This window comes from Pleurodeles waltl, chromosome 7, assembly GCF_031143425.1.
Source record: "Pleurodeles waltl isolate 20211129_DDA chromosome 7, aPleWal1.hap1.20221129, whole genome shotgun sequence".
In the NCBI taxonomy this organism is placed as follows: domain Eukaryota; kingdom Metazoa; phylum Chordata; class Amphibia; order Caudata; family Salamandridae; genus Pleurodeles; species Pleurodeles waltl.
Window position 1 is genome coordinate 415,303,995 of NC_090446.1, and position 12,058 is coordinate 415,316,052.

The following is a 12,058-nucleotide window of genomic DNA, read 5'->3' on the forward strand; positions in this document are numbered from 1 at the left end:
TAAGCCTCTGATGGGGATGTCATGGGATGTAACTTATCATGAAGACAGATGGACATTAACACTCTGTGTGAATTGTAAGTGAAAAACAAATATGTAAGAAATGCTCTGGGGTCCGCACAAGCAGCGCAGACTTATTCTTTTACGACTTGGATGATAATTCTTATGATTCAGAACCGGGGCTACAAGTAAGGAATAGTTTATTTTTGCCTATTGCCCAAGATTCTCTTTTTTCCCAGACCTCACTTTTACTTTCATGACTAAGATGTTTGCAGGTGTTCTACTGTTCCCCTTGTTGTTTCCTTGCTGCCATCCAAACTGGGTCACCCTTATCTTCATTTGTAGACTCCCTCTCTCGTGTTTCCGCAAGCTTGGTGTGACATCTTTCCAGCATACCTTTCCAGATGGTCCCCCAGGCATTCATAGAGGATTAACATTTCTTTTTACTTCAGCTGCAGCAGATCTGAGCATGCCTCTTTGCTCGAGCATGTGCTGGGGTGGAGTACTCTGACCGTGGGCATCTGACTTTCAAAGTTGTGCCTGTGGAGTCCTGTAGAAACCTTGGATGTTGATGAGCACCTGACATGGACATCGAAAGCTGAAAGATTCTCTTAAAGAGTATCCTACACTTACAACGCAGGCTAGGCACACAGTACCTATACTGCACCTACAGTTACGAACACACAGGTGTTTACTGTAGTTTGTACTGTGAATGAACTGCAAATGCATAACCTTGAGGTTGAACCAAGATTGTCCTAACATGTTAACCATAGTTATCACATTTCCACTGAACGTGTGTATGAACTACTGAGTACAGGTTAAATAGACAGCTGGCTAACATAGCAGTCTACTTAATTGTGTTGCTTGTGTCAGAGTGTGCAAACATTGTATCGCATTTCAAGAGTACGCTTTCACTGCTATTCCTCATACTTCTAAACAACTAAAATAAATGGAGATTGTCTGTATTTGTCAGCGTTTACTAGTATCTAATTGATGTGGTTGCATATTGACGAAGATTTCCCAGTTGCCCCGCAATTTCTTGGACCCTGGAGGATTTTTCTGCCGTCATGGTTTATGAAAACAAATATTAACAAAATACCTTTTGTACAGGATTACAGATGCCTTGCTGAAAGCTGACCCTTACATCAGAATAGAAGGAGCTAATGGAGAACTGTTTTCCATCTCCACAGCAATAGAGGACATGGAGGCTTACACTAAGCTCACAGGTAAGGTGTCAGATGCTTCAGAAATGGACCAGTCTTAAGTGTAATTGACAAACGAGCAGATGTGTTGCAGAAGGCTTTAACCACATTTAAACAAGAATGATTTTATTTTTGAGGGGCTCCATATTTTGCCTTGCTTTATTTTCTCATCAACTGAACTTGCACTTCCCATTTGTAGGCAAATTATATAATGGAGTTGGTACTCACATATATTACTGTAATCATAATATTACTTATTTTCTGAACTTTAATTACCTTTTTACAGAATGAAAGTCTAGGGTATATTGTTTCAGGGAACATTTCACCATTATATGACAGATTAAACCACTTTGCTAATTGCTATACGCTTGTACAGCATCCCTGTAAATTATTGTGTAAACATTGATTCCTTTTTGTCAACCCTTTAGAAATGTTTGTAATCAATGTACTGATATGTGATTTGCTTTTCTTGAATCAATAATTAGTTTACCTGCAGTTTTTTTTTTAGCAGACTAATATAAAGAGTGGCATCTTTAAAGTCTCGAAGTTGCTGTTTTGCATTTGAACGAGTGAAAGGTGAATGTTTGCCTCCCAGCAGTGATGACTGAATCAGTATTACTTTTAGGTATTGCTAGGGAAAGCTCTATGTTTATAGTACATTCTGCTGTAGATTACTTGTTCAGCATGTTCGTGGTATCTGATGCTGGGGGCTAATGTTTTGCATGTCGATACTCTGAATTATGAGTTTCGGTTTTGAGATAACTTGAGATCCGTCTCATACGCCAATGACACACAGCTCATTCTCTCCCTCACCAACGAATGATCATCAGCCAAAACGAACTTTCCCAATGGAATGAAGGCAGTCTCAGACTGGATGAGGGACAGCTGCCTCAAGCTGAACTCAGACAGACAGAGATTCTCATCCTTGGCCCCGCCACTTCTGCCTGGGACGACTCCTGGTGGCCCAGTAGCCTCGGAATTGCCCCTCCTCCGACCGGCCACGCTCACAACCTTTGCATCAGTCTCGACTCGTCACTGTCCACTGCCTGCCAAGTCAATGCCGTCTCCTCATCATGGTTCCACACCCTGCGCCTGCTTCGGTAGATCTTCAAGTGGATCCCCATCGGCGCAAGAAGAACAGTCACCCAGGCACTCATCAGCAGTAAACTTGACTATGGCAATGCACTCTATGCCGAAATAAACAAAAAAATCCAATCAATACTCCAGAGTATGCAGAACACCGTGGCCAGACTGATCCTAGACATCCCCTGCCACAGCTACATCTCTGCCTACCTGAGAGACCTACACTGGCTCCCCGTCAACAAACACATCACCTTCAAACTCCTGACCCACGCATACAACCCCTCCATAAAGTCAGACCTGCCTACCTCAATCACCACCTCTCCTTCTATATCACCTCCAGGTAACTCCACTAGGCGCAACAGGCCCTCGCCAGCATCCCAGGTACCTGGAAGAGCACGGCCAGAGGAAGATCCTTCTCCTACCTCGCCGCGCAGACCTGGATCATGATGCTACTCCACCTCAGGCAGTCCCATCACTGGCTCAGTTCAGAATGGACCTCAAGACCTTGCTCCTCTACTGACCCGCGTCCTCCAGCTAGCGCCTTGAGACCCCCTGGGTGATGAGTCCCACTTTTTAAATGTTGATGGATTGATTGATCAATTCCTGAAATCGCATTGAAATAGGGTAAGGACTATACCTCACTGTTTTTTTCCCATAGGTTTAGATACTTCTTGAGTTCCTGGACTGTCAAGCTACAGTCAGCGTCCATTTGACTCAAGTCATCAGATTCACCAGATACAGCATTGAAAGACCCACTTTCAACAACAATGCTTCAAATTTAATCGTGCCCAGAGGGTTACTGTATGCACTAGGTTACATGAGAATGACCTGAAGGAGGGAGGATATGGAAAACAAATCTTTGCAATTTTGTCCTAAGTGCAGTTTGAAGCTGTCCTGGTCAGACCATCAGTAAGTTTGGAATCCCTGCTTACCTCGGTACCTTGAGGAATCAACCTGTTTGGGCTTGGCAGACCTTAACAAATAAAAAGACAATCAGCGGACACAATGAAATGCATTGTTGCAGTCCTACTATGATATATGAAGACCTCAAAAGGTCTTACTCTGAAGGGTAAGGCCAATCTGATTTCCCTAGTGGTCATGCGTAGCAGAGTCCCAAAATGCTTTCCTCAGAAGGCTGAGATGTTGGTAAAGAAAAACCTTCTGGAGACCTAGGGAAACCTAGAATATCGATGCAGACATCCATGTATCTTGTTCTTGTTGTGCTGATGTGGGCAAGGCAACCTTGGTACAATTACTTCTTGAAATGTCTGCCCACTCATACAAGATGTTACCCATCATATTAGACCTCTTGAGTCTGCATGAGGGTCAACTGCAGCTTCCTAATCTCAGGGAAATTATCCTTGTGATTTGGCACTTGAGGTATTAAGAGTTTGGCCACTTACAGTTACCAGAGGAAAGTATGCATATTCTGCAGCAAAACTAACGTGCTTTGTCCAGTACTGGTAAAACAAACAGAACCTGTAAAAGCAAGTGTTGTTTTCAGGACATAATATGCTGTATGTCACTCCTATGATAGGTCTGGTTGGCATACACGGCCATCAGGCTTCACTTGAGTCATAAAATAACATTCTTGTGAAATGCAATATCTTTCTTGTGAAGTAGCATTCTTAGTGGCATTCACTTGCTTGAACTGCAGTAGGGGAGCCTTTCATCCGGGTTCTCAAGGATTGAGTTGCCCCAAGGCCAAATCTTCACTTCCTGCCAAAGGTGGGCTCCCTTCTTCATGGCAATCAAGATATTGTGTTCAAATGCTGTATGTGAAGTGTGAATGTAGGGTGGCTTGTGTAGATTGGTGTTGTAAAATGTATTTGTGTGACAAGAAGTGTGTTAAAATAGACTAAGTAGTCCTAAAAAAAAATTAATCAGTGAGCCTACTTGTCTAATTAAAAACGTGGTGGCTATCAGCAGAGGCAATAATCTGTGATAGCTCAAGGGTTCAACATGTTTCTTCTCATAGGCTAAGTCAATGTCGACAATTCATCAGGACCAATGAACACCAATCTACACAGTGCTTGGAACCTGGGGGGTCACACCAAGGATTATCAAATCACAAAGTATCCTAAATGTTGTGTAAGTAGATAGCTTCATATAGTGCTTTCTAAAATGTAAAGCCAACCCTGTTGGGGTAGCAATTCTGCCTTCTTGAGTGAGGTGCCGTTGGTCAGCTCCATGCCTTTTGTCAGCATTGTGTGAGCCGGCTATGACGTCGTGGGACCTATATAGGTGCCACCCCGGTGCGCTGACGTCCGTTCTTTTCTTTCTGTGCCAGCCAAGCACTGATCTGAAGAAGAGCTACCCCCAGTCAATGTTTTTGAATGTTTCACTCCTGATACGTTGAGATGTCGACACGCAAGACCAGGTTCAAGCCATGCAACTCCTGTTATCGGATGATGTCTGTGATAGAGCTGGACCTTGTGTGTTTGTGGTGTTTGGAGCATGACCACGACCCGAAGCCGTGCTCAGAGTGCCAGGCCATGAAAAGGAGAAAAAGAAGAGTAGTTTTTCCAGGCATCTGTCCTTCATCTTTGGACTGGTCTGAGTCTGGGTCAGCTCTGCGCCTCCCTGAGTTTCCGGGAGCCGCAAGTTCTATGAGGCCATGCGCCTCATATTTGGGCAGTCTGACTCCCCTGGAGTGCCTTTGGCCCTGCTGAGTCAGCAGGGGCCCCCTCGGGTTCCCCACCAGCGGCTTCAGCCTTGGCTCTGGAAGGCATCCATGGATCTGTTCCTGGATCCGAACCTGTGTCAGTCGTACCATCTTAACCTTCCCTGAAGATGGTCCCTTCTGACACTGCCTGTGCCCATGGCCGGCGTCGACCCCATCCTCAATGCTGACGCCAACACGGAGCAGGACTGGTGTCGCATCACACCAATTCCGATGTCGGCAGGGGCATACCTCTCTAGGTCAGATCCTGACCCTTATTCCCTTGGGTTGAGCTATGATGAGGTTCAGGAGGGGTCGCTGGACCCTTTGGAATACCAACTTGAAGATCCCATGGTCTTGCGGACGGAGAAGGTGAGGCTAGTGGTCTGGACAACTCCCCTGCCACTGGCATGTTTCCAATCAATCAGTCAGTGCTTGTATAGCTCAACTACTCACCTGTTAACGGTCTCAAGGTGCTGGGGGGGATTGTAGCATTTACCGGTGAGGTGGTTCTTAAAAAAGCCAGGTCTTCAGTTCCTTCGTGAAGCTGAGGAGGGAGGTGGTTTGTCTAATGTGGAGAGAGAGGGCGTTCCAGGCGGTGGCTGCAAGGTAGGAAAAGGAGCAGCCTCCTGTTCTGATTTTCTCTCTCTACCGTGGCTACAGACTTTCCATGGTGGTAAGGAGAGCGGACAAGGTTCTGGGCCTCAAGCTGTCTTTGGTGGCAGTCAGCCCGAACCTTCTGACAGAGGTGATTCAGCCTGGGGCTTCTTTTTCTGAACCCCTTTTGCCTTTTAATGAAGCCCTTACTGATGTCTTGCTGGGGACTTGGTCCAAACTCAGCACAGGGGTCCTATGAAAATGACAATCGCCGCCACCATATACCAGCCCCAAATGACCCAGTTTTCCTGACGCAACACCCAGCTCCTGAGAGCTTGGTTAACCAAGCCTCGACGTCCCCAGGTGCATTCCCTTCTGCACCCCCAGATAAGGTATCCAAAAGGCTGGATAAGTTTGGGAAGAAGTTTTCTTCTTCCAGCCTGGCATTCTGGTCAGTGAACCCCCCATGCCTTTTGGGCCGTTACACTCATACCTTATGGGATGCAGTTGCGCAAGTGGTGCCACAGGTCCCGGAGGAGGCCCGGGCCATTCTCTCCAAAGCTGTTGCTGATGGGAGACAGACACAGCTAAGTTCACAATATGATGTTTGCTTGATACGAGCAACTCACTAGGTAGATCAGTTGCATTGAACAGTGGCCTTAAAGCACCGGGGTCGGTTGAGGGCGTCTGGCTTTTCGGGGGATGTCCAATCTAGTCTTATGGATATGTCCTTTGATGACACCCATATCTTTGGATAAAAAGCAGACTCAACGCTCAATCGTTTTAAGGAGTCCTGAGCTACGGCCGGGTGCTTGGGCCTCACAGCTACCCTTTACCCCCTCAGTCTGATTTTTGCCCCTTTAGTGGCTACGGAAGGGGCATCTCAGCACATCCGTTTCCCTCCAGCCACTGTGCTGTGCATGCTGCCCAGCCTCTGCATGGCCAGGGATGTGGGATCCAACATCCTCATGGATCAGGGAGCCGGGAGCCTAACCAGTCCACTGCCGTCCCCCCCACAAACCTTCCTAGTCTGACGCTTCCCCATCAGGGACCAGTCAGAGGCAGGATTCGCTAGCACCTGCCCCACTGGCAGTCCATCACATTAGACAGGATGGTTTTGTAAATAGTCCGAAGGGGTTACTCCTTCCCCGTTGAGACTACTCCTCAATTCATGCCACTATCCTACGATCGGATGATGGAGGATCACTTGGCACTTCTCCTTAAGGAGGTTACGGCTTTCTGGTGCCCAGAAATAGCAAGGGCCTCAGGCCTATCCTAGACCTCCGGTCCCTCAATCTCTTAATCAGGAAGGAGGAGTTCAAAATACTCCCTCTAGCTCAGGTTGCATCTGCCCTGGACCCAGGAGACTGGATAGTAGCACTTGACTTGCAGGATGCCTATCTACATATTCCCATCCTGTCTGCCCAAAGACATTACTGCCGGTTTACAGTAAGCCATGAGCATTTTTAGTTCACTATACTCCCTTTTGACCTTACCAACACCCCTTGGATGTTTGTCTTCCCCTACCTCGCCAATTGGCTATTAAAGCAGGACGCGCCCCAGGCTGTCGTCTCCCACATCCAGACTATGGTGGACCTCCTCCATTCGCTGGGGTTTACTATGAACATGCCAAAGTCACACCTGACTCCCTCTCAGACACTTCCCTTCATTGGAGCTGTTCCGGACACAGTGCCGGTTGGGGCTTATATTCACGAGTGGCCAGTCCAGAATATATTCAGGCTACGATACCGATGTTTCAGCCTCTATCCTAGATTTTTGTAAAAATGACTCTGGGCCTCTTGTTCTCTTGAATCCCGCTTGTGACACATGCCAGTTAGCATATACGGGTTCTGCAGTAGGACCTGAAGTTCCAGTGGGCGAAGCAATAGGGGAACCTCTCAGACATGGTCCAGATCACGGAGGGAACTGCACAAGATCTGCAGTGGTGGCTTTTAAACAGGCAGCTCCCTCTCCCTTTCCCAACCATATCTGACAGTAGTGAGAGATGTGTCACTCCTGGGTTGGGGTGGCCACATAGAAGAGGTGGAGATCAGAGGCGTCTCGTCTCTGGCAGAGTCCAGGTTCCACATCAGTCTTTTGGCACTCAGAGCGATCAGACTGGCATTGAAAGCATTTCTTCCTTCCCTCAAACAGAAAATAGTGCAGGTGTTGAGGGACAGCACCACTGCCATGTGGTATTGCCTGGGATGGGGTGGCCACATAGAAGAGGTGGAGATCAGAGGCGTCTCGTCTCTGGCAGAGTCCAGGTTCCACATCAGTCTTTTGGCACTCAGAGCGATCAGACTGGCATTGAAAGCATTTCTTCCTTCCCTCAAACAGAAAATAGTGCAGGTGTTGAGGGACAGCACCACTGCCATGTGGTATTGCCACAAGCGGGGAGGAGGGGATGGGGTTGTGGACTCTGTCAGGAGGCTCTGTGCCTCTGGATATGGCTGGAACATCAAGGCATTTCCCTGGCGGTACAACACCTGGTGGACTCTCTGAACACCAGAGTGGACGAATTCTGTCATCAATGCCTGGTCGATCACAAATCGAATAGTGCCTTTATCCGAAGGTGGCGCGGGTCTCTTTCAGTAGTGGGGAGAGCCTTGGTTAGATCTGTTCGCTTCCGCAGAAAAGCACAGTGTCAGCAGTTTTGCACGTTCAAATTTTCAAGGCGGCTCTAAGTTGGCAGAACTTTTTCGTCGTGAGTGGTGCTCAGGCCTTGTATGCCTTTTTTCCGCTAATACGACTGGGCCCATTTGATCCTTGTGGCACTTGACTGGGCACGAAGAGTCTGGTATACAAAGTGATTGAGCATTGCCATTGATCCTCTGATCAGACTGCAACTTCGGGAGAATCTTCTGTCGCAGCAGCAGGGAAGGGTTCTCCACCTGTCCAGTCTCCACCTTCTTGCGTGGAGATTGAGCAGTGGGAGTTGACAGTTCTTTTTACCTTCCACCCAAAGTCTGTGATGTTATCTCAGCAGCCAGGTGTCACTCCATCAAAACGGTATACGCCTGTTGATGGAACAAAATTGTGGCATGGTGCACAGACAAGTCTGTTGAACCCCTCTCTGCCCCTCTTTCAAAAGGTCCTTTTGTTTTTACTTTCTACCTTCTGTACCCTCAAAGGTTATTTGTCTGCTATCCCTGTTTTTATGAGATTACCTGGCCAACCCTCTTTGTTTAAATATCCTATTGTAAGTAGATTCCTTAGGGGTCTCACTCATATGTTTACTCCAGCACCATTCATAATGCCCCAATAGGATTCGAATATGGTTCGTACTTTTTTAATGTGCGCTCCCTTCGAGCCCCTTCATACCTGTCCTCTCAAACTTTTGACATTAAAAATAGCCTTCCTTGTGGCCATCACATCCGCCCTTAGGGTGAGTGAGATGGCGCACTGTCTTTTAAGCCACTCTACCTTTCCATCTATCATGACAAAGTGGTGCTTCGCACCAGGGCTTCCTTTTTTACCAAAAGTAGTAACACCATTTCATGTAGGCCAGTCCATCACCTTGCCCAGTTTTTACACCCCCCCCCCCAATCCTTCTAAGAAATAGGGAGAGACTTCACTGCCTGGACCCAAAAGTGGGTTGGTGTTCTACATTGATCGTACCAAAGAGTTCCAGGTGAATGATCAACTCTTTTTGGGTATATGGCTACGAAGAAAGGTCGGGCAGTGCAGAAGAGATCCACCTCTAGATGAGTTGTTCTCTGCATTAAAATGTGCTACGCAGAGGCTAAAATGCAACTGCTGGAGGGTTTGTGTGCTCACTCTAATGGAGCAACAACTGCAACCACTGCGTTTACAGGCGGCGTTCTAGTCCTGGACAACTGTCAAGCAGCAACGTGGGCATCCCTGCACACATTTACCAAACACTACTGCCTGAAAGGTCAGGTCTGTAGGGACAGGTGCTTTGCACATTCGGCCTTGCAGGAATTCCTAGTGTGACCTTAGTTCGTAGACCTACCTCCTGGGATAGTATTGCTTGGGTATCAATTCTAAGGTAACGAATATGCAACTAGAAGTCTCTAATAGATGAACAAGTTACTTACCTTCGGTAACGCCTTATCTGGTAGGGACATATTTTAGTTGCAGATTCCTTACTGACCCACCCCTCCTCCCTGCTTTGTTAATTGATTTCTAGGGAAAGGGCATCCCTTTGAGAACCGTAGTTTTGATGCACCAGCTTCATGACTCCTCACTTCTGGCGTGGAAAGTCATGAAAAGAAACTGATGTGTGTGCCACAGGGTGGCACCTATATAGGTACCACTATGTTGTATCCAGCGCGCATGACTTCGGATGCAGAGCCGACCGACACCACCTAACAGCATGCAGGGGTACTGCTAAAGAAAAATCTCTTGGGAAATTCTAAGGTAATGAATTTACAACTAGAATATGTCTTTACCAGATACCGAAGGCAAGCAACTTCTTTATGTACGCTGCTTCATTTGTTTTTGTACCTCATTTGTATTATTTGATCACTGACGTGTGTGTGTTATATTCATGTATATATTCTTGTTTTTTTTATGTGTCTTCATACTCAATGTTTCTTTTATAACTCATGCTAATGTGAATTATGATAAAATAAGACAGAATAATTTCAAAAAGCTTTTTTGTCGCTCAGGAATCATGTTCTTAGGTGTGTACTATCTTCTTAAAACTAGACTTTCTTTTTAGTATGTTTTTATTGACATTTCAACACCATACAATTCCACATTTTTTAGGCATCATTGCAAGCATTGTAAGCATTCAATTTTGCAGAAATGGAAAGCATAGAAATCGCCAGGTCCAAAGGAGCTGAGCATGAAACATCAAGAAGCCAGGATGATAATGAGACATCCCACTCCTAGCTCCACTTGGCAGTGTTTTCATTACCTAGAATATATTTTCATTGATGGTTGAACATGTCTATGATATGACTTCCAAACTGACATTATAACCGATCAAACAAGTATCTGCCCACCCACCAAACTTCATTCCCACTCCACCCTGGCGCGACTTTAAGTGAGAAGAATTTTGAACTTAAAAGAAGGTAAAAAAATAAAAAAAACAGGGAGGTATGGGGGCGACGGGTGAACAGAGCGTCAGAAGTACATAACTCACTCCAGATCAGTTCCCATGCGCATATATCCATAATTAAGAAGAATATAAAGAAAAGGAGATCACAACATGCCAATTCCCCATTTCGGTGCACCCCAACTTGGGACTACTCCACAGGAGCCAACCAGCTGGACACTCATGCTCCTCATTAGGTTACTTTCTATGGGGGGTTTAGCATCCGGGGGGGATCCAGCAAATCTGCGAGGATGGTGACCCACGCTCATAGATTAACAGTGAATTTGTCATTGCACTTGCATTGATGTAACAGCACTCCTCTGCCACTGCCCATTCAGACATATCCTTCACCCACCCATTTATGGTAGGGGGGGGGCGACAGAGCCAACCAGTTTATTGCTATCTGTCGTTTAGCCAGGATCAGTTCCAGCTCTAGAAACCTGCTACCCAACCCCTTCTTTTGTTTAACTGGAGGGGGCCAAGTAAGCATGTCTTTGGAACCCTAGGTACTGTCCAACCTGTGGCTGTAGTTAGGCGATCTGTTACAGCCTGCCAATAAGAATCTAATGACGTAAACTTCTGATTAAATGGAGGAAGTCTGCCCTGTCCTGAAACATCTAGGGCAAGTAGAGAAACAACCAGGGTATATTACATGCAGTGTGGCTAGGGTCAAGTACACCTGGTGCACTAAATTGATTTTGATCAGCTTGAACTTGGCATTTGTGGTAGATGTCTGCAACATGGAATGCACTCCTCCCACTTTTTATTTGTGAGTCATTCGCCCAGCACAGCATGCCACTTATCCTGTATTTGCAGAGGGCTGAGGGGTCTATCGATCCGGAGCGCACGATACAAGAAGGAAACCAGGTGGGGCCACTGCCTGGAAAATGGGCAAGTAGACGTGCCCGGGCTGCGCTCCGTTCCTGTTCACATTAATCCTACATGATCCTGCCTGATCTGGTGGGTCTGCAAAACTCCTAAGCCGTCGCAGCAGTGCCGGCGGTGGCGGGAAGGGTGAAGAGAGTGCTGATTCCTGCAGAGAAGCAACCATCTGAGGGAAATTCAGAACAGGGACAGCCTGACTTCAAAGTGGCGCAGCCGTCCCTTGAAAGGCCGTCGCCGGACTTGCGAGCCGTGGGATGAAGGCTGTGTTGCTCGGGACCCAGGAACTGATGCCTGATTTGTGGTCGGCGATTGGTGACAGTGAGTGTCTGCGGGCTGAGGACTGGTGGTCCGGATGCGGTGGCGTAGGCCCTGGCCGCCCTTGAAGCAGTCCACACTGTAGATCTGAGGGCTCTAATGATTCTGGTGGCGTGTTCCATAATCTGGGGGCCCCTGACAGAGGTTAGTGGCGCTGGTTCAGTAGCGAGTGGAGGGAACACGATTAGACACACAGAAAGGCAACTAGGTGCTGCCGAGAAGAAGTGGACTTGCGCATGAGGTAATGTTCAG

At 47.0% G+C, this 12,058-nt stretch overlaps 1 protein-coding gene across 1 annotated transcript in view; it reads left to right on the top strand.

Moving 5' to 3' along the window:
• SAMHD1 (SAM and HD domain containing deoxynucleoside triphosphate triphosphohydrolase 1) overlaps positions 1–12,058 on the top strand; it is a 1,157,401-nt gene that overhangs the window by 632,716 nt on the left and 512,627 nt on the right. Inside the window, exon 13 of the mRNA XM_069243902.1 lies at positions 1,108–1,223. Within this exon, the coding sequence (XP_069100003.1) occupies positions 1,108–1,223 (116 nt within the window). The remainder of the gene's footprint in view (positions 1–1,107; positions 1,224–12,058) is intronic.